Below are 21,894 nucleotides of genomic sequence, written 5' to 3'. Positions count from 1 at the left end.
ACAGCATACAGTCACCCAGAAATGCCTTCCAATCCCCTCAAAATTGTGTACACTGCTTCCCTGCAAAAGGCCTAGGGTGCATGTTGATTTGTGGTCCTGGCCCCACCAGTGGCTGCTGGGAACTCCCCCGCCCCAGCATCCTCCATGCAGCACAGCTCTGTGCCACCCACCGTCTGCCTCTGACATTCACTGTGAACCCCAGCCCCAGGGCTGTGGGATGGTGTGCGAGTCACATGCACACACACGTGTGGCCGCCTGACTCCTGGCTACACTCCAATGAAGGGAGATGCCGCAGCCCCCACAGCTGCCCCCGAATGGCACCACACAGCCCTGAGGTCTAGAATTCTGCACCCCGAAAGGGTCAGGATGCGGGTAGGTCTTCTTGGATGGCGTTTTGCAGCAGAACAGCCACCGTAAGTGTCTTGGAGCAGCCATGGCTCATTGGCCACTGCCTCAAGAGGGTAGGGTATGGTCAGAGGCATGAGCAAGCCAGACCAAGTACAGGAGAAGAGGCTGCCCCCAAAGGTCCAACTGAGGCTGGGGCAGGGCACAAAGCAGACATCTTGTGAAATAACATCACCCTGGCGGCCACCAAGGGAGAGGATCTGGGAAAACCACATCCTGCTGTTTTACCACAACTGAGAAACAGACAGACAGACAGACAGACACACACACACACACACACACACACACACACACACACGAGCACAGATGCACAACCTGGGGCCCATACCACCCATGGATAGTGACAGGTATACACATCCAAGGCACACACATACATACCTCTCCCCACAGTTAGACGATGTATTCTCTCTACACACGAGATTCATATGGAGGTGGTACTGATGCCAAGATACACAGATACCCATGCTGGCTAGGAATCAAAGGCAGATACACTGGCCACGAAAGAGCGTGCGTGCATACACAGATGGGCATGAGCAACAGAGACATGCTTGTGTATACACATACCCAGAGAGACAGATGCACATGAAAATGCAGACCCTTACAGATACAGACGGCGGACAGCAATGGGTACACAGTGGCACACACCTTCACAAGGACAGATGCATGTACACAAAGAGCCATATGCAGATGCAGAGATCGGTGTGCGCACACACCCCCCTTACAAAAGTAAACGCGTCGGACTTAAAAAAGCATATCTCCAAACAGAGTCTCTTTCCCACTTTCTCCAACCCCGCTATCCCCACGTCACAGGGTGGACAACAGGGTCCTCCCAGAGGCACATGCCTGCACACAACACATCTCAAATACCGACACTGCCATTTCTATCATGGATAAAACCTACACTGCAAAGAATATGGGAGTCCAGGGGAGAGAGAGCCAAAGGTGGGAGTGGGAGGTTGAGCCAAGACCCACCGCGTGCCCACTCCCACCATGGCCAGGGGGTTCACCCCCACATCCTCCAGAGCCGCTGAGCCACTTCTGGGTCATCTAGCACTCAGGATGTGCAGACTCCCCCCAAGCTGGAGGAAGACTCCAAAGCCCAGTCACAAGAGAAACTCTGCCCCCAGTTCCCCTCCAGGCCTTTGCCCCCAAGGAAAGGGTCCCCAAAACACCCTTTGATGGGTGATGGCTATCTCCCTCAAAAAAAGCCAGGCAACCCTCTGTGTGGAGAGGTGAGCTGAGAGACCACGGATAAAGGCAGGGGGCATTAGTGTGGACCCCAGTACACTGGCCAGATCTCAGGGAGGAGACACCCTGATTTCCATCTCCCTCTGTCTGCTTCTTTCTCTGCTGCAGTAACAGCTCCCTCTTCACTCCCCTCGGATGTCTCCCCATCCCCCGGCCCCTCAGAGGCGGTTAAAGGTGAGGTCTGATACGAGGAACCTTTGACACAGGCTCCCTGGACAGGTGTTTGCCCAGATGTCCGGCACCCCTGTTTCCTGCAGGGTAGACCTCCAGCTCCCCACCATTCCTGCCCCTCCTTCCACCTTTGTTCTCGGCCAGAGTGGGGGCTTCCCTGCCCAGCCCTGGACCTGGGAAAAGGGCTGAGTCAACTGGCTACTGGCGTCTCTGACAGACAACTTTTGGGGGGCCAACGATAGCAGGAAAGAATTGGGCTGGGGAGAAGGGAGAGCACCACCCTCACCTAAGCCCTCTCCCCACCTCCCAGCCCAGGTGTCCTCAGCACTCACCCAAGAGCATTCTCTGCCTTTGGAGGCACCGCGGAGCGCTGAACCTGGAGCAAATGAAACCCAGCCAGAGTGACAGAGGGAAGGGGGGGATGTGAGGGACAAGAGGGGAGGGCGCGAGGGAGGGACTCCTGGTTCTGCCTGGAAAGCAGCATCGTTCCTGGGCCCTGTCTCTCTTTGTGAGTAAGGAGCTGCCCATTCTCTGGTTTCCCCCATCCCAATTGCAGGTGGAAAGAACAGGGCATGTTCTTCCCCGAAGGGAGAAGTGTGGGGACAAATGTGCAGACCAGGACCTGGGGGAGGGTACCAGAGAGCATCCGTCACACACTCCACTCCTGGAGAAGACCCTTGCCCGGGGCCTTTTACACTAAAGCAAGGGTTGGAAGGGCTGACTTTGTCCTCAGGGACCTCCAGGGAAGGAGCTGCTGCCCTGCTTTGCCTGCTGGACCGCTCTGACCGCCCTCTTGCCTCAGGACTTGCTGCTGCAGGGGCCCATGCCTGCCCAGCCTCACTCATCCTCTCTTCACCATCCCTTAAATAAAAGGGGATGCTGCTGTTGTTGAAGAGGAAACTGAGCCTCAGAGAGGTGTTGCCACTTTATCCAAGAGCACTGGCCACGTGGTGTTGGGAGCGGGGATCTAAGTGTCTTGCCACTGTTAGTCTAGTGTCCTGCCTGGACCCTTGGATCTGCTACCTGGGCAATGCCAGAAGGAGAGCAGGGAGTTTATCTATCTGATCCACTACAACGTTTTTTTTTTTTTTTTTTTTTTTGAAACAGAGTCTCACTCTGTCACCCAGGCTGGAGTACAGTGGTGTGATCTCGGCTCACTGCAACCTGCACCTCCCAGGTTCAAGCGATTCTTCTGCATCAGCCTCCAGAGTAGCTGGGATTACAGGCGCCCACCACCACACCCAGCTAATATTTGTATGTTTAGTAGAGAGGGGGTTTCACCATGTTGGCCAGGGTGGTCTCAAACTTCTGACCTCAAATGATTCTCCTGCCTTGGCCTCCCAAAGTTTTAGGATTACAGGCATGAGCCACCACACTCCTGACACCCACTAGAACTCCTGACACCCCTCCCCTGCCCACCCCGATCCCCCATTCTTCTCCCCTCCATTCGCTCCTTCCTTTCCCTCCTCTTCCTAAAAGCTAGCTCTTGCTGACCTGAGCACCTGGTGGGTGGGAGGGGGCAGAGTCGGGGAAGGAGGCAGCCAGCCTACAGCTGGTTCCAGTCCTGCATTCCAAGCCCAGGTCCCAGTGCTAGCCCCCCACCCCCTCAGCGGCCTGTCTCCACCAGACAATAACCTGTAATCTCTGGAGCAGCCAACACTCACAAAGAAGATCTGGGAGGAGTTGGCAGCAGCAGCGCCTGAAAACAGGTTTGTTAGGAAGGGGTTTTGTGGGGGAGGAGTTGTTTGTGTGGGGAGAGGAAGGAAACTCAAGCCCAGAGCTAATTAACCCACCCAGAGACACAGACAGAATCTTTGTCTCCTTCCAGGGCAGGTATCTGAACTAAGCCCCCTAATTCTCTACCCAGACGGCCTTGCTTTTCCTGGTGGTCCTGGGGGAGGGGGATGCCAATGGTCAGGGTCACGCCTGGGGGAGGAGGATGTGATGACATTCAGGAAGCGAGTGGGGCACTTGTGTCACCTGCCACCAAGGGAGAACGGCGGCAGGAGGCAGAGGCAGGTCAGACTGCAAGAAGAACTTCTCAGTGGACTTGGGGGAGCTGTTTCTTTGCAGCATGCACCCAAAGGCCTCCGTATGTGTGTGGGAGGTGGTGACTGGGGAGGAAACGGCAACCCAGGGAGATACTGAAGAATGGGGGACAGGCTGGAGGGCTTCCAGGACCTCCTGATGGGACTGAAATTAATCCATCTGCAGGGAGTGGGGGTGAGAAACTCATCAAGCCAGTGACTCAGGCATGACCTGAGCTCAAGGTCTTTGATCTCTGGGGCCCAGGATGCAGCCAGAAGCTTCTGCAGTCAAAGACTTGGAGAGGCGATGGAGGGGCTGATTCGAACAGGAGCTAGGGGAGGTCTGAGGGTGCAGAGTAGGGGAGCCCAGCTTTGACCTGCCACTCTGACCACTACCCCTCTCCCGCTGGAAGGCACAGGGACATGTGGTGCAGCTACAGCTGTCTTGGCCCCGAAATCCACTATAGTCTGACTCGATCTCTGCTTTCCTGTCTCCTGTACAGTCTACCTTGCACTACCTGACCAAAGTTCTGGCCATTTCAGCAAGCCAGAGCTTAAGTCATTTCAGAAATCCCTTCCTCTCTCCCTTCCTGTGTCATGTTGCTATGGATGCTGGCGGCCGTGGGGCAGGTCCACTCTGAATTGGATGGCTGGGTGCTTTCTACTAAGAGCCAGAGGGGGGACTGGTTGGCTTTAAGAAGCTACTCTCCCCATCCCTAGCCAGATGGCTGGCATCTTCCCATTTTTTAGTTAAGCACACATCAAGGGACAGGGCAGAGGAGTGGCCACAGATCACTTGTGGAATCATCTGCTGGGACAGCCTGCCCTCTCTGGGCCGTACTGCTCCCCACTCTCAAACATGGCTCAGTTGCTCCTAATATATGTTCCTCTCCTCAGCCAGGCATCAGAGACAAGTGTGAGATAGAATTTAGAGTCAGAAACCTGAGGCTGGGTGCAGTGGCTCATGCCTATAATTCCAACACTTTGGGAGGCCGAGGCAGGAGGATTGCTTGGGGCCAAGAGTTCGAGACCCGCCTGGGCAACACAGTGAGACGCTGTGATGGTATGGTGTGGCTGTGTCCCCATCCAAATCCCATCTCGAATTGTAGCTCCCATAATTCCCTCGTGTTGTGGGAGGGATCCAGTGGGAGATACTGAATCATGGAAGCAGTTTCCCCCATACTGTTCTCATGGTAGTGAATAAGTCTCATGAGATCTGATGGTTTGATGAGGGGAAACCCCTTTGGCTTGGCTCTCATTCTTCTCTTGTCTGCCACCATGTGAGACGTGGCTTTCACCTTCCGTCATGACTGTGAGGCCTCCCCAGCCATGTGGAATTGTGAGTCCATTAAACCTCTTTCTTTTTGCCGGGCGCGGTGGCTCACGCCTGTAATCCCAGCACTTTGGGAGGCCGAGGCGGGTGGATCACAAGGTCAAGAGATCGAGACCATCCTGGTCAACATGGTGAAACCCCGTCTCTACTAAAAATACAAAAAATTAGGTGGGCATGGTGGTGCGTTCCTGTAATCCCAGCTACTTAGGAGGCTGAGGCAGGAGAATTGCCTGAACCCAGGAGACGGAGGTTGCGGTGAGCCGAGATCGCGCCATTGCACTGCAGCCTGGGTAACAAGAGCGAAACTCCGTCTCAAAAAAAAAAGAAAAAAAAAATCTCTTTCTTTTGAAAATTGCCCAGTCTTTGGTATGTCTTTATCAGCAGCGTGAAAATTGACTAATATACCCTGTCTCTACAAAAATTTTTAAAAATAAAAATTTAGCCAGGTGTGGTGGGGCATGCCTGTAGTCCCAGCTACTTAGGAGGCTGGGGGAGGAGGACTGCTTGAGCCCAGGAGGTCAAGGATGCCGTGAGCTATGATTGTGCCAGTGCACTCCAGCCTGGGCAACAGAACAAGATGCTGTCTCAATAAACAAAACAAAATAGAGTCAGAAACCTAGGACCCAAACCCAACTGTGCGGCCTTGGGTATTACCTAATCCCCCTGAGCCCCACTCTCCCAGTTTATAAAGTGAGTACTGAAAGTCATCATCTGTGCCTAGGATAACGGGGTGAGGAGGGAATGTCACACTGCAGATGCTCCACATGGGGCTGGGGGTAGATCATGGCTCCTTACCCAGCTGTCCTCCCGATGCCCTGTGCTGGTTCAACATCTGCATCAGAGGTTAGGGTGAGGGGACAGCAAACCTCTGTCTCCTTGCAGATGTCGGAGAATTACTTAAAAGTTATTTGGGGGATGGGATGTGTGATAGTCCATAGGATCATGGAGTTCAGCCTTCTTCTGGGGAAGGTCTCTGTGCCACACCCCCATTGAGAAGAAGGCCAAGGGGGGTGAAAGAGGGCTCAAGATGCATTCCTGAAGAATGAAAGTAGCCAGGTGTGGTGGCTCACACCTGTAATCCCAGCACGTTGAGAGGCCGAGGCAGGAGGATCACTGAGGTTGAGAGACCAGGCTGGCTAACATGGTGAAACTCCATCTCCACTAAAAATACAAAATTAGCCAGGCGTGGTGGCAGGTGCCTATAATTCCAGCTACTCAGGAGGCTGAGGCAGGAGAATCGCTTGAACCTGGCAGGTAGAGGTTGTGGTGAGCTGGGATCATACCACTGTACTCCAGCCTGGGTGACAGAGTGAGATTCCATCTTAAAAAAAAAATAATGAAAGGGCCTCCTGGGTAGGAGGCAGATGGGGGTGGGCAGGGTAAGTTGGGGCTGTGCTTGGAGGAGGGAGATAAAGTGTGGGTTCCTGCTGCTTACTCCGCATGTGCCCCTCCAAGGTATTGGAGGCTCACTGGGAGTGAGAATTCCAGGAGCTGGGTGCTGCTGAGGAAGGAGGCCTCTGACCGAGACCTTGGCTAGGAGGCTCAGAGAGGGGAGAGCCATCCCCAATCTTCCTCCCACAGACAGCCTCGGGGGACATGAGCAGGAGAGGGTCCTTGCCTCACTGCCTGTGACTGCCTGTCACTGCAGAAGCCTCCAGCCCCGCAGGCCCCTAATCAAAGTGACAGCTCCCACGGAAAAGTGCCCTCCTGGCTGCCACAGGCCTGAGACCTCGTGCCTCAGTCTGGCATGGCGCCCTGGACACTGAGTGCCTAGGACCAATGCAGTGCATTAAGGTGCTCACACTCAGCCTCTGCCTCCCAGGAATGGCTGCAGCTCTCTGCATTTTCCCCAGGGAGCCCTCGCCAGGGGAGCTCTACCTAAATGCTCTCAGCACACCGACCTAGTCCCCACCTGGGCAGAGCTGGAAGAGGCATCCAGGGCAGCTGAGGGTCTGGATGTGCTTCCCTTCACCCAGCACCCCCTCACTTCAGGGGCAGTTGCTGGCATCTTCTTTATTTTTCTTTTTTTTTTAAGACAAAGTCTCTGTTGCCCAGGCTGGAGTGCAGTGGCGTGATCTCGGCTTACTGCAACCTCCGCCTCCCAGGTTCAAGCAATTCTCCTGCCTCAGCCTCCCCCCTCCCCAGTAACTGGGATTACAGGTGCCTGCCACCACGCCCAGCTAATTTTTGTATTTTTAGTAGATACAGGGTTTCGCTGTGTTAGCCAGGATGCTGTCGATCTCCTGACCTTGTGATCTACCCGCCTCTGCCTCCCAAAGTGCTGGGATTACAGTGTGAGCCACAGCGCCCAGCCTGTTTGTTTTTTTAAGACAGAGTCTCATTCTGTCGCCCAGGCTGGAGTGCAGTGGCGCAATCTCAGCTCGCTGCAACCTCTGCCTCCTGGGTTCAAGCGATTCTTGTGCTTCAGCCTCCCTAGTAACTGGGATTAAAGGCGTTCGCTACCACATCCAGCTAATTTTTGTGTTTTTAGTAGAGACAGGGTTTCACCATGTTGGCCAGGTTGGTCTCAGTCTCCTGACCTCGTGATCCTCCTGCCTTGGCCTCCCAAAGTGCTGGGATTACAGGCCTGAGCCACCGCGCATGGCCCTGGAGCTGTGATCTTTTCTCCTCTCCCCACACCTGCCCCCTTCACCTGGTGGGATCGGAGAGGGAGGAGCTTTTACCACAGGGACCGCTACCCAGGAAGTCAGGCCTGAAGAGGGTGTGTTACAAGAGGAACAAGGACCAGACAGCGTCCTCAGCCACAGGACCGGCCTTCCCAGTCAGCACCGGCCCTCCAGTTCTGTCTCCCTCTCAGCAGCCCCCGTTCTCATAACTGAGCTGTCCTCTGTGGCACTGCCTAAGCTAGAGCTGTGCGTGACACCCCCCCAGACCCCGCACATCCCATTTGCCACCAAGTCTTGACGTTTCTGCTAAAGAAAAGGCTCCAGAATCTCTTTCTCCATTTCACCTCACTTTCCTTCTCAGGTACCCTCAAGCCAGAGACACGTAAAAACACCAACTGCTCCCGCTCAAACCTCTTCTGCGACGCCTCAGACACCCTCTTGAGGGCTGTCTTCTGTTTTGGTGATATTTATGGGGCACTCACCGTGTCCCCCGCTCCACACACACGCAAACACACACCATCCTGTAGGATGGAGACAAGGAAAATCCAATCTCTCTGCTCACCACCTGCCCCAAGATTGAGTCTGTCTTTTGGGTAGAGACAGACGTGAAAAGAGATAAGGGCTGTGGGTACCACATGTGACATACCCTTGGGGTACAAAGGCAAAAGCACAGTTCCTAGGGGCACCAGGAAAGTCTCCTCCAACAAAGCTGCCAACCTGGGCTGCAAGGTAGGTTTCTGTTGGCCTCCCCCAGGAGCTGGGGGTAAGTTCCTGCCTTTCCCACCTCCCCACACTGGGCCTGGATGTGAATCTGTTTGCTCTGCCCGCAGCAGCCTGGGCCGTTCTTATTTTCCCTATGGCCCCTATGCACCTGTCAGCTACAATCACTCTCATGGAGGCATTCACCCATTTCCCTCGGAAATCTGCCTTGCAGCCAGCTGCCCCATCCAAGCTCACAGCCAAACCTCTGCGAAGTCACCCCAGCTAGGGAGATGTAGAAATCCTGGCCGGGAGTCCAGCAGCCAAAGGAAGAGGGGCCTCCCCCTTGTCCCTGAGTTGCAGTGCTATGTACCTTGCTGACCTTGGCCTTCAGAGACCACAGACCTGAGCAGAAGCCTGGACACCCACCCTGCAGATGAGGCCCTTGTCTGAAAGCCTGTCGCTAGCAGGGGGCTCCAGGCTGGAGAAGTGCTGCTTAGGAGTCCTGATCCCAAAAGATCCCACAGGGAGAGTCCCCAGAAACAAAGACCCAAGAGGTGGCCTGCGGACCCACAGATTCCGAGAGGTCCCACAGAAGGTTTATCCAGATGCAGAAGAAAGTTTTCTGGCATTGTCAGGGGGCGGCGTCAGACCCTAAGACCCCATTGCACCCCAGATGCAAAGACCTCTGTGGAGGGAGACCACAGACCCAGAGCCCCTCAGAGGGGCCCAGACAGAGATCCTCCCCAGAGCAAGTTTGTGGGAGCAGCGTCTGTCTGCACTGACCTGGCCCTGAGGGGCTCTTCCCCAAGCTGAGCTGTCGAAGCCGCCTCTGGTGGGCCCGCCCCCCACAGTGCACCTGGGCCTGGGCCGCTGAGTTCAGCTGGATGTTGCAGACATCACAGAGCGTGTACGATGGCCGCTTTCTTTCCCGCTTGGGCTTAGGTGGTTCTGGGGGCCGAGGGGGGCACTCAGCAGCTTCAGATATGGGGGGCTCCTTCCCAGCCGGCGGGGGTGGGCTCAGTGGCCGCTTCATACCTGAGTGGATAGAGAGGGAGATGAATGAAGGCCAAATGGTTGTGAATACTTAGAGGGAGCAGGAGGGGCTGGAGATGGTGGAGCTCTGTATTCTCTATATCGCTCTGAAACACCCCAGCCCAAGGATGGTGGAAGGGCGCATAATGGGGTCTATTTCAAGCAAAGCAGCATTAAAATTTGGGACTCTCGGCCAGGCGCAGTGGCTCACGCCTATAATCCTAGCACTTTGGGAGGCCGAGGCAGGTGGATCACCTGAGGTCAGTTCAAGACCAGCCTGATCAACATGGTGAAACCCTGTCTCTACTAAAAATACAGAATTAGGGCCAGGCGTAATGGCTCACGCCTGTAATCCAAACACTTTGGAAGCCAAGGCAGGCGGATCACCTGAGGTCGGGCATTCAAGACCAGCCTGACCAACATGGTGAAACCCTGTCTTTAAAAAAATAAAAAATAAAATAAAAATAAAAATACAGAATTAGCAGGCTGTGGTGGCGCATGACTGTAATCCCAGCTACTCTCAAGACTGAGGCAGGAGAACTGCTTGAACATGGGAGGCAGAGGTTCCAGTGAGCCAAGATCGGGCGCCATTCCTCTCTAGCCGGGACAACAAGAGCGAAACTCCATTTCAGAAAGAAAACAAAACAAAACAAAACTTGGGACTCCTCCAGAGACATATCTACACACGAGGAGGCCAAAACACCTGGGGACTCGGAGGGGCACAGAACAAAGCTCAGAGAGGGGGACTTGGGTCTTGGAGAAAAGGTGGGCACTGAGGCAGAGGCAGCAGCAAGGCCAGCTGAGTCAGATTTGGGGAAGTGAGAGTCCTGTTCTCAGCTCCGAAGCAAGTGCTGACAATCCTGTGACAGCCAGGCATGTGGTGCTTACTGGAGACGCAGCAGCCGCCAGCCAAAAACACAACCTTCCTGTGCCCTGCACCCAGCAGGGTGACATTCACGCATGGTGACAGTGTGTGAAGCCATCCCAACCCCTGCTTCACGTGACTCCAGATGCCCCCTGCTGTCTTGGCCACCAAGGCTGAGGCAACAGTTGGTGATTTCAGGAGAGACCTGAGCCTTGCTCCCTGGGTCCGCTGAACACAGCCCCACCCCCGCCCCATGCCCATGCTCGCTCGCTCCCGTGCTCGCTCTCTCTCTCTCTCTCTCTCTCTCTCTCTACCTCTCCTGAACCCTCAAGTGGTCCCTGCCCCTATCTCCCATAGACAGTCTTTCCTTTCCTTTCACGTCTGAAACTTGCCCTGCCTGATGTGCTGCCTCTAACCATTTCTATTCTGGGGCTGCTCAGTGAATTTTGCCTTCTCTCCAAAATCTGTGCACATGCTTCCTGGCTCTGCTTCAGACGGGGGCTTCCTGAGAGCAAGGTCTGTGTCTCTCCCTCAGGCTGGGACAACCCCAAGGCTAGGGACTGGGCAAGTCAAGACTGAGCCCATCTCTCCTGTTAGGGACTGAAATGTGTCCCTCAAAATGCATATGTTTAGCCAGTATGGGCCTGAAAACAAAATAAAAAAATTTTTAAATGCATATGTTAGCCGAGCACGGTGGCTCACACCTATAACCCTCGCACTTTGGGAGACTGAAGCAGGCAGATAACTTGAGGTCAGGAGTTCGAGGCCAGCCTGGCCAACATGGTGAAACCCTGTCTCTACTAAAAATACAAAAATTAGCCAGATGTGGTGACACATGCCTGTAATCCCAGCTGCTCAGGAGGCTGAGGCAGGAGAATCGCTTGAACTCAGGAGGTGAAGGTTGCAGTAAGCTGAGATCACGCCATTGCATTCCAGCCTCAGCGACAGAGCGAGACTCTGTTTCAAAATAAATAAATAAATAAACTGTTAAAAATGCATATGTTGAAGTAATCACCCCCAGGACCTTAGAAAGTGACTCTATTTGGAGATGGGGTCTTCAAAGAGGTGATTAAGTTAATGAGGTCATACGGGTGAGCCTAATTCATATGATGGGTGTCTTTTTTTTTTGAGATGGAGTCTTGCTCTGTTGCCAGGCTGGAGTGCAATGGTGCAATCTCAGCTCACTGCAACTTCCGCCGCCCTGGTTCAAGCGATTATCCTGCCTCAGCCCCCAAGTAGCTGGGGCTACAGGTGTGTGCCACCATGCCCAGCTAATTTTTGTATTTTTTTTTTTTTTTTGAGACGGAGTTTCGCTCTTGTTACCCAGGCTGGAGTGCAATGGCGCGATCTCGGCTCACCACAACCTCCGCCTCCTGGGTTCAGGCAATTCTCCTGCCTCAGCCTCCTGAGTAGCTGGGACTACAGGCACGCGCCACCATGCCCAGCTGATTTTTTGTATTTTTAGTAGAGACGGGGTTTCACCGTGTTGACCAGGATGGTCTCGATCTCTTGACCTCGTGATCCGCCCGCCTCGGCCTCCCAAAGTATTGAGATTACAGGCGTGAGCCACCGCGCCCGGCCTAATTTTTGTATTTTTATTAGAGACGGGTTTCACCATGTTGACCAGGACGGCCTCAATTTCTTGACCTTGTGATCCATCTGCCCACCTCAGCCTCCCAAAGTGCTGGGCTTATAGGCGTGAGCCACCGTGCCTGGCCATCTTCTTGTTTAAGTACCACCCAGCCTGTGTACTTTGTTATTGGCAGCCCTAGCAAATTAGCACACCATGGATCTGACCCTGGTGTGGTCCTAAGTGCTGGGTGTTGTGGCTGGGCGGCAGTACCATAGATAGCCTACAGGTGGCGCATCGAACATCCAGTGGGAAGGTAGGTGAAGACTCGGTACCCACTGGGCAGGACAGACCCCAGTCCCCCACACCCGAGGGGCAACGAAGCTGTCTCCTGGAGCCATTCCACGGGTCCAGGGTACAGCTCTTCCCACAGAGGGCACACTGGAGGTCACTGCCATTCTAAGAAGGCCCCCATGGCTGCATGGAGCCCCCCACCAATATTTTGCACCTTCTCACCTCTAGATGGAGGTCATCACAGAGACTCCCCTGCCTTTCCATGTCCTCCCCAACCCTCCAAGCAGAAGGTAGGAAGGAGGTCTTAGGTGCAAGTGTTGCAGTGGTGTGGGGGGAGAGGTGGGGAGGGTCCCATTCCCGGGGTGGAGGCTTCAGAGGAATGAGATATTCCTGGCCACGCCAAGAAGAGCTCCCTGCCCCGCCAGCATGGGGACAGGGGTATTTTGAAATCTCAGTGCAATTTATGACAGGCGGGCCAGGGACATGGCCCAAGAGAGCAAATATCTGCCACGCAGCTGATTAAACCTCTGTGATATATAGCCTCTGGGCTCACGGGGCCGCCTGGATTCCAGGCTAATTGTGTCCCCCCAGCCAGGCTGCTGGGCCTGCCGAAGCCTGCCCTGCCTGACCCAGCCTTTCCAGCTGTCCCCTTAGGAGCCACACTGCCCCAGCTAAGCTAGGGGAGCCCAGTCAGAAAATGTGGAGGGGTAGGCAGTGACGGGGGCACACGGGTCTGTCTAACCCTGCCCTGAGTATCGGCAACTCGGTATCCCCAACCCTGGTCCCTACGCAGAGCCAATATGATCCACCCTAGCCGGACCTACAGTTGGACAGGACCTAGTCCATGTGCTGCCTTGAGCAGATGGGGAAATTGAGTCCCAGAGCAGGGCAGTAGACTTGCTTCAAAGCAAATGGAAAGACGATGCAAGAGCTGATTCTAGAAGATTCCCTTTCTTTCTCTCTTTTTTATTTTTAGATGGAGTATTGCTCTGTCACCCAGGCTGGAGTGTAATGGTGCAATCTCAGCTCACTGCAACCTCCACCTCCCGGGTTCAAGCAATTCTCCTGCCTCAGCCTCCCGAGTAGCGGAGATTACAGGTGCCTGCCACCATGCCTGGCTAATTTTTGTATTTTTAGTAGAGACAGGGTTTCACCATGGTGGTCAGGCTGGTCTCGAACTCCTGACCTCAGGTGATCTGCCTGCCTCAGCCTCCCAAAGTGAGATTACAGGCATGAGCCACCTTGCCTGGCCAGATTCCCTGTCTTTCTTTTTGCCTCCCAGCTGCTTACGCCACCTCTTCTTTGTGAAATAACAACCCCATTCATTGAGGGTTTACTGTGGACCAGGTGCTTGGCACATAGGGTCTTTTTTCTTTTTAAGGGGTAGGAATGGGGTTTCACCTTGTTGCCCAGGCTCCAGGCTGGCCTCAAACTCCTAGGGCTCAAGTGAACCTCCTGCCCCAGCCTCCCAAGTAGCTGGGATTACAGGCATGTGCCACCATGCCCAGACAGGATCTCTCTTAAACGTCATAACTCCATGAGATGAGCACCATTATTAACCTGTTATCCCACTGCATAGATGATTAGAGAACAGTCTCTGGGAGGTTCTGTAGCTGGACCTGAACTCAAAGCCCAAGTCCTTATCCACTGCCCTCTCCCATCTCTGCTTAAAGCCTGCCAAGCCCTGACCTGAACTGATGGGTGGGGAGGGGGCCACAGATTCGGAGAAGAGCTCCTGGGAGGGGCAGGGCGTGCAGGGTCTATCAGGCCCAGTGCCAGGCAGAGAGGGGCACACCCTGGGCAGAAAGAGGTGGGGCCAGAGCCAAAGAGGTAGGGAGGAAGGACAAGCAGAAAGCAGGGGAAAAGAACATGCATGTACCCATCTGTCTGTCTGTTTGTCTGAGATTTCTACAGGAAGCAGGCTAAATCTCTCTTATCCCCATGTTCCCTGAGAGATGGGGCTGAGGCTGCTGCAGAGAGGGAGGGGGTTGGGCCCTGGGAGGGAGCCACCCACTTGAAGGCAGGCTCACACCACCTGCGCGGGAGAGCTGTGTAGCCCAGGTTCTGTCTGCCTGTCTGCCTGTGTGTTCGTCAATGTGGAGCTGGCGGGTGGAGTGGGGGGAGCACTTGGGCAGGGCTCTGAGGTCCCATCTCTTCCGGCTGGGTGACAAGTGCACGTCAGGGCCCTGGGTTTCCATGAGGTCCTTGGCCACCGTGAGGTGATGGGATTCCCTGCCTGTCTATCCAGAGAGGGCTAGATGGAGAGGACTATGGAGGCCAGAAAGCAGGCAGCAGAGGGTTGTTTCTGCTGCAGCCTGGGAAAGGGGTCCTCCAGAAAAGGCTGCTTCTCACAAAGAGAAAAGCGGAGAGGAAGGTCCGAGTCCTGTCCTCAGCCTTTGGCAGAACACAGAGACTCCCTCTTCAAACCCTTAACGAGCCCAATTACACTCTGGCATTTTCTCCATGTCAGCCAACAGCCACCCTCCCGCCTCCCCAGCCTACTTCCGAGACCAGCCAGGCTGGCTGGACAGCCAGCCTTGAGCCAGAACCTGCCCTGCCGGGCTTTGGTTTCCTGTCTTTAAAGAGAGAGGGCCAGGTGTGGTGGCTCACGCACTTTGGGAGGCCAAGACCGGTGGATCACCTGAGGTTGGGAGTTCAAGACCAGCCTGGACAACATGGTGAAGCCCTGTCTCTACTAAAAATACAAAAATTGCTGGGCGCAGTGGCTCATGCCTGTAATCCCAGCATTTTGGGAAGCCAAGGTGGGTGGATCATGCAGTCAGGAGATTGAGACCATTGTGGCAACATGGTGAAACCCCATCTCTATTAAAATACAAAAAATTAGCCGGGCGTGGTGGTGGGTGCCTGTAGTCCCAGCCACTCAGGAGACTGAGGCAGGAGAATCGCTTGAACCCGGGAGGCGGAGGTTGCAGTGAGCCAAAATTTCACCACTGCACTCTCCAGCCTGGCAACAGAGCAAGACTCTGTCTCAAAAATAACAATAAATCAATAAATAAAAATAATAGGCCGGGAGTGGTGGCCCACTCCTGTAATCCCAACACTTTGGAAGGCCAAGACAGGTGGATCACTTGAGGTCAGGAGTTTGAGAGCAGCCTGAAACATGAGAAAACCCCATCTCTACTAAAACTACAAAGATTAGCTGGGTGTGGTGGCAGGTGCCTGTGATCCCAGCGGGCGTGGTGGCAGGTGCCTGTTACCAGAAGGCTGAGGCAGGAGAATCATTTGAACCTGGGAGGCAGAGGTTGCAGCGAGCCGAGATCGCGCCGCCCCACTCCAACCTGTGCGATACAGTGAGACTCCATCTCAAAAAATAAAACAATAAAATAAAATAAGAGAGGGGATTGGGCTTCTAGGTCCTTTGCAGGGTGAATTGCAGTGGCCACACAGAGCAGCTGCTGCTAAGGTGGAAGCGGGTGGAGGCCAAGGTATATGATTCTTGGCAAGTGCCTGTTACCCCCTGGGCACAACAGAAGCATTGCCTCCATGAATCCTCAGAACAGTCCTTCAAGGCTTGACACCTGAGGCAACTGAGCCTCAGAGTCACAAAGAGAGGCAAGTAGGTAGGGCCAGGTCTCCTCCATTCTATGAGGCAAGGGCAGCGAGTAAGGGCCCTGGCAGCCCCCATCCCAGTCATTCATGGGGTCACAGGCAGGAGTGTGGGATCCTGGCCCTCCCCGCCAGCTCAGCTGCAGAGAGAAGCACCTGGAAGAAGAGAAGCCTGATCTGTTCCTGTCCTAGCAGAGTGCGAGCCCTCCTGGGCCTAGGTACCCGCTGAGTGCCCCTGAGGGACCGCCACTGAGCATTCTGGCTTCTCCACCCTGCCACCTCCCCACTGCCCTCTCCCAGCGCAGACACCTTCCTGGGGCGAGGAAGGGGAAACAGCCCTCTTCAGTGGTGTGGCCGCCACAGAGTGGCACCCACCCCAGCGATTCTGTGGGCCCAGGGAGCTGGGGTCACCCAGGGCCACACTCTGAAATGCCCTCAGAGGATCCAGAGGAGGTGAGTCACCTGTGCCAGCCCCCAGCACACATGCCCCTGCTTTGCCAGAGCAGGAGGCCCGGGGACTGGGCAACAGCTGGTGCAGGTGCCAGGTGAGGGTTCCACTAGGCAAACCCAAAGCAGCTATGTCTGTCTTCCCATCTGAAGCGGTGACAGAGGAAGCCTGTCGCCTTCCCCTGGGGCCTGCTAGGTGCTGGGGATTTCAGAAGTGAGCTGCTGAAAGTCAACACTCCAGCTCCAAGGAAGGGAGAGGGGGCACCGGAGGTGAGGGAGCAGGATGGTCCAGAGGTGATGTCACTGTCCCCCACCTCCTCCCCTCCCTGGTCTGCTCTGTCCTCACCCCTGGTTGTCTACATCCTCCAGAGGGCCTCAGTCCCTCCTGACACCCCCAAAGACAGGGCCTGCGTCGGCTGGCCACTGAGGCTCCCCCAAAGACCCTACCATCAGGAAGGAAGTCCTTCTTGCTCTCTAACCTGCATCACTCCTTGCACGGACAGTGACCACACAGAGCAGCTGCCTCTAAGGTGGGGTGGTTGTCTCCGTACCCCCTTGTCCTTGCCTCTGCTGCTAAGCAAAGCCCAAGAAATCTGACCTGTTACCCTGATCTCACTCACAGGACCCCCACCCTCTCCTAGGAGCACCAGGGCTCAGGATTCTGGCACAGCCTGGTTTTATCCCTTGCCTGCTCTCCCTGCCCAATTCCATAGACTCAGAAGGGGAGCGCCCTCCAACCCCGCTCCCTGCCTCCCGATAGTCACCGCTTCCAAGTGGTGATTGGGAGAGCTGAGGGTTGGGAGCTCCTGGGACTGTTCCTGAGTTGTGGGTGGGAGCAGAGTGCTCCGGCCACGGGGCCCCCCCATACCCCTTGCTGAAGCTGAGACTTTCTGCACGTTGGGGGCAGGAAGGGGCGGGACAGGAAGGCCTCCAACGACTGTGAATCAGGTGGAGGGTGGGGGGCACGAGTACTCTTCGCAACCCCCCAAAAAGATCATTGGTGCTCTTCCGTCCCCCACCTCTTCCATTCTATTCCACCTGTGTTGATAGGGGTGGATGAACTTTTGGATTCTCTAAACTTCTTAAGAAAAGACGGTGGGTTATTTGGCCGAGCTCCCTGTCTCCAGATAATGGTCCCCTCCTTAAGGGGGTGGGAGTAGGGCGGGAGTCTCACCCTCTTTCCCTCCCTCCCCCTGATGGGAGCTGGAAGTCCTTCTAGCCATCACCCTTGCTGTCCTCCTCTAGACCTCAGTTTCCGGTTAAGTTGCGGTTCTTCCCAGGTCACCAGGCGAGCAGGGTCCCCGCCGCCGCCCCCAGCCCTGCAGAGCCACCTACGCCCTGAGCACGCGGCGGGCCCCCTCCCGCCGGCTCTGCCCCCGCGGCGCGTGGGTCCGGGATGGGCAGCGTGGAGTGCCGGCCTGAGTCCGGAGCCGGCACCTACCTGGAAAGCGCTCCGGACAAACCCGGCTGCGTCCAGCCGCCCGCGGCCGTCCGGGGCGGTCCCGAGTCGCAGCTCCCGGCCCCGCGCGTCTCGGGGCAGCCGCCGCGTCTCCGAGCCCGCCCCCGGGTGGCCCGGCGGGAGCAGGTGCCAGGAGCTGCACCGCCCCGGCCGGCCCAGGAGAGCCGCGGCGGGAGAGGGGTTCGGCGGTGGGGCTCCCCGGGTGGGAGGAAGAGAGGGGAGACTCGGGGACTCTCCTGGCTGAAGAGCTGGACTCACGGGTGAGTATCCCGCCTACCCCTAGCTGACCAGGCGCAGCGTACCTGAGGGCTCCCTAGGGGTAAGGGGCCCCAAACTGGCTGCCTTCCCCTGCCCCGCCGGCACCCCCTCCCCCCATCGTCTGGCAAGCTGGGCCCTCTTTTGGGAGGAAACTCCGGCGGTAGGAGGAAGTTGACATTCATGGACCACCTGCTGGGTGCCGGGGGGATCGCATTCAAACCTCATAACCTCTCTCCCCAGAGCGGTGCAGATCCCCATTTCACAGACCAGGAAACGAAAGAATGGAGACCTAGGCCAGGGCGGTGGCTCATGCTTGTAATCCCAGCACTTTGGGAGGTCAAGGCAGCGTGGAGAATATGGTGAAACCCTGTCTCTACTAAAAATACAAAAATTAGCCAGGGGTGGTGGCACACTCCTGTAATCCCAGCTACTTGGGAGGCTGAGGTGGGAGAATCGCTTGAACCCAGGAAGCAGAGGTTGCAGTGAGCCAAAGTCGTGCCACTGCACTCCAGCCTGGGCAAGAAAAGCAAAACTCCATCTCAAAAAAAAAAAAAAATTGCCAGGTGCAGTGACTCACGCCTGTAATCCCAGCAGTTTGGGAGGCCAAGACGGGCAGATCACAAGGTCAGGGGTTCAAGACCAGCCTGGCCAACATCGTAAAACCCCGTCTCTACTAAAAAACCACAAAAATTAGCTGGGCGCAATGGCAGGCGCCTATAATCTCAGCCACTTGGGAGGCTGAGGCAGGAGAATCGCTTGAACTCGGGTGACAGAGGTTGCGGTGAGCTGAGATTACACCACTGTACTCCAGCCTGGGCAACAGAGTGAGACTCCATCTCAAGGGGAAAAAAAGAAGAAAAAAAAAACACTGTGGACCTTAAGTAACTGAATCCAAAGTCACACAGGAAGTGGGCACCAAATGGGAGACTCCAGGCTGCTCCTAGGCATTGTCTCTGGAGGTCAGGGGAGACTGCCAGAATCTGCCAGGGAGACCTCACCAGTGTTTGTGGCTGGGAGTCCTTTCTGATTTGTCCCAGGGGATCACAGCACAGGTCCAGCACACAGTGGGCACACACAGGGGGCACAGAGCCACCCAGGGAAGGCAAGAGGCAGAGGTTGGTGGCATGACCTCCTCAGATCCCTGCCACCATTCTGTTATTGAAGAAACAATACCAGGGTAAAAGAGAAAGAAAGAGCCGAGGAAAGTGGACAGAGAGGGCTCTCGCAGCCAAAGAAGTGGCGTTGCCACTCCCCTGCCTTGCACTGGGGCAGGCCTCCTGGGGACCAGGCCCTACGGAGAGGAGGCCCCACGTGGGGAGCCCCAGGGATGCCACCAAGTCTCCCAGCACTTCCTGGTCCACCCATCCACCAATTCACCCTTGCCTTGGGCCTTGCCCCTGCTATCCCCTCAGCCTGGAACATCCTCCTGACATTCAGAGATATCTCCTTGTCACAGCCCCCAGCTTAAATGTTACCTCTCCAGGCCCCTCTTTCCCCAGCTCCATTACTCTTTGTCTCAGACTCTGTTTACCACCCTCTTAGTGTATCTCCCAGGTTGTAATTCTTTTGTTTGGACCCTGACCTGTCTCCCCCATGAGGGCAAGGCCTTTATTTCCTAGTGATCTGCAGCACCAGGGCAAAGCATATTACATACCTAATAGATACTCAATAAATAGTTGTTGAATGAATAACAAAACCATTTCTACTTTTAAGGTAAATCCACAATTAACTGTACATTTTTTTTTTTTTTGAGACGGAGTTTCACTCATGTTACCCAGGTTGGAGTGCAATGGCGCGATCTCGGCTCACCGCAACCTCCGCCTCCTGGGTTCAGGCAATTCTCCTGCCTCAGCCTCCTGAGTAGCTGGGATTACAGGCATGCACCACCATGCCCAGCTAATTTTTTGTATTTTTAGTAGAGACGGGGTTTCACCATGTTGACCAGGATGGTCTCGATCTCTTGACCTCGTGATCCACCTGCCTCGGCCTCCCAAAGTGCTGGGATTACAGGCTTGAGCCACCGCGCCCGGCAACTGTACATTTTAAATGGGTGCATTGTATGGTGTGCAAATTATATTTCAATAAAGCATGTTTTTTAAAAGTAAACCCAGGGTGGGGTGGCCTGTGCTGGTGCACCATGTGTACCTCACTGTACCACTGCACACGCATCCTCTAACTTAATCTGCTCACACTGCTCTCCGTCACAGTCCACATCCGGTGGCTGTCCATGGACAACTGCAGTTGTTTGGACTTGGAAGGGATCTTAGAGGTCATCCTGTCCCTTTTGTAGCAGCTTTGACAAGGTTCCCTCTGGCCTCTGCTTGAACATGCCAATGATGGGGAGATCACTACCTAACAAGATGGCCCATTCCATGATGCTAATGCTCATTAAAATGGGGGTTTGGAACCTGTTTCCCGACAATGCTGTGTATCGGTCCTAGATCTGCTGCCTGGTAACACAGAAAACGCGCCCTCCACCTTCCACAGCCAGAGAAACACAGCTTCATCCTAAAGGGGCGCTTCTCCCAGCTAAAGAGACCCATTTGCCTCAACTATTCTTCCCCCGACATGGCCACTTGCTCCAGGAAGCCTTTGAAGATGTGCCTCTTCCTCGTATGTGCTCCCAGGGCACCTCGTATGGGACCCTAACACTGCCTTTATCACACTGTATTTAACTGTCTCCCCCAGACCCTGCTTTGGCTACCCAATTATACTGAGGCCCCCTCCCCCCGGGTAGTTTTGGGTCTTCATTTCCTTTGCCCGGTACCTTGCATGGTAACCAACTGACCTGATCTAAACTACTTAGTTAAAAATGTGTTGAATAAGCCAGGCATGGTGGCTCACACCTGTAATCCCAGCACTTTGGGTGGCCGAGGTGGGCGGATCATGAGGTCAAGAAATCAAGTCCGGCCTGACCAACATGGTGAAACCCTGTCTCTACTAAAAACACAAAAATTAGCTGGGCGTGGTGGCGCGCGTCTGCAATCCCAGCTATTCAGGAGGCTGAGACAGGAGAATCGCTTGACTCCAGGAGGCGGAGGTTGCAGTGAGCCGAGATCGCGCCACTGCACTCCAGCCTGGGCGACAGAGCAATACTCCATCTCAAAAAAAAAAAAATGTGTTGAATAAATGGTTTCCGGGTGTTTTATTATCCCAGTTACAGCCCTCTAAACTTTTAGGCTTTTGGTATCGTCCTTAGAACAGAACAATAGACAACACAACCTTTCACTACCTCTGTCCTCCTCTGTTAATGCTGCCCACCCCTCAACTTTTCTTCAGCCTTGGACTAGCTCTACCTAGAGCTAAGGGTCCTTGAAACCCCCAGGTCTATTTCCACATGATGCGCTGGTGAGTTCAGCCTTCCCAACCCAGCCCCCGAGTGAGTGGTGGTTTCCTGAACTGGGAGGCCCAGACCTCATGTTTGGACTTGCTGGCTCTCCTGTTCTGCTCAGCCTGTTGAAATCATTCAGCAGGACCACAGGTGCCAGCTTAGTGCCACCCACAAAGACGTGGCTTCACCTAGATACCTAGGAATAACACACCCCTACACTCCAGCCTGGCACGCAGGCAAAACACTGCCGTCTATCTCTGGCCTTCTGCATGCCAGATCCTTCCCACGCCTTTTCCCACTCATTTCACCCTCTAATAACCCCGAAAGTTGGCCACTATTCTCCTGATTTTGAAGATAAGGAGGGGGAGGCTCTGAGAAGTCAACTTACCCACTCAAGGCCACATAGCTAGAAAGGGACCGAGTGAGGTCGGGTGTGGTGACTCACGCCTGTCAACCCAACACTCTGGGAGGCCGAGGCAGGTGGATCTCGAGATCAGGAGATCAAGACCATTCTGGCTAACACAGTGAAATCCCATCTCTAGTTGGGCGTGGTAGCTC

At 55.0% G+C, this 21,894-nt stretch overlaps 1 protein-coding gene across 4 annotated transcripts in view; it reads right to left on the bottom strand.

Annotated features, from left to right (window-relative positions):
* Positions 1-21,894, bottom strand: part of ZNF385C (zinc finger protein 385C) — a 67,625-nt gene that overhangs the window by 24,128 nt on the left and 21,603 nt on the right. The window contains exon 2 of one of the 4 annotated variants that reach the window (XM_032279653.1): positions 9,297-9,548. In XM_032279653.1, coding sequence (XP_032135544.1) covers positions 9,297-9,546 — 250 coding nt within the window. In that variant the 5' untranslated portion in view covers positions 9,547-9,548. Of the gene's footprint in view, positions 1-2,156; positions 2,496-9,296; positions 9,549-21,894 lie in introns of those variants that run through there. The other 3 variants (XM_032279651.1, XM_032279652.1, XM_032279650.1) reach the window with 3 other exon arrangements.

This window comes from Sapajus apella, unplaced genomic scaffold (assembly GCF_009761245.1).
Source record: "Sapajus apella isolate SASKATOON/1434 unplaced genomic scaffold, GSC_monkey_1.0 scaffold12, whole genome shotgun sequence".
NCBI lineage: Eukaryota > Metazoa > Chordata > Mammalia > Primates > Cebidae > Sapajus > Sapajus apella.
This window is presented reverse-complemented; position numbering and strand designations above follow the sequence as displayed.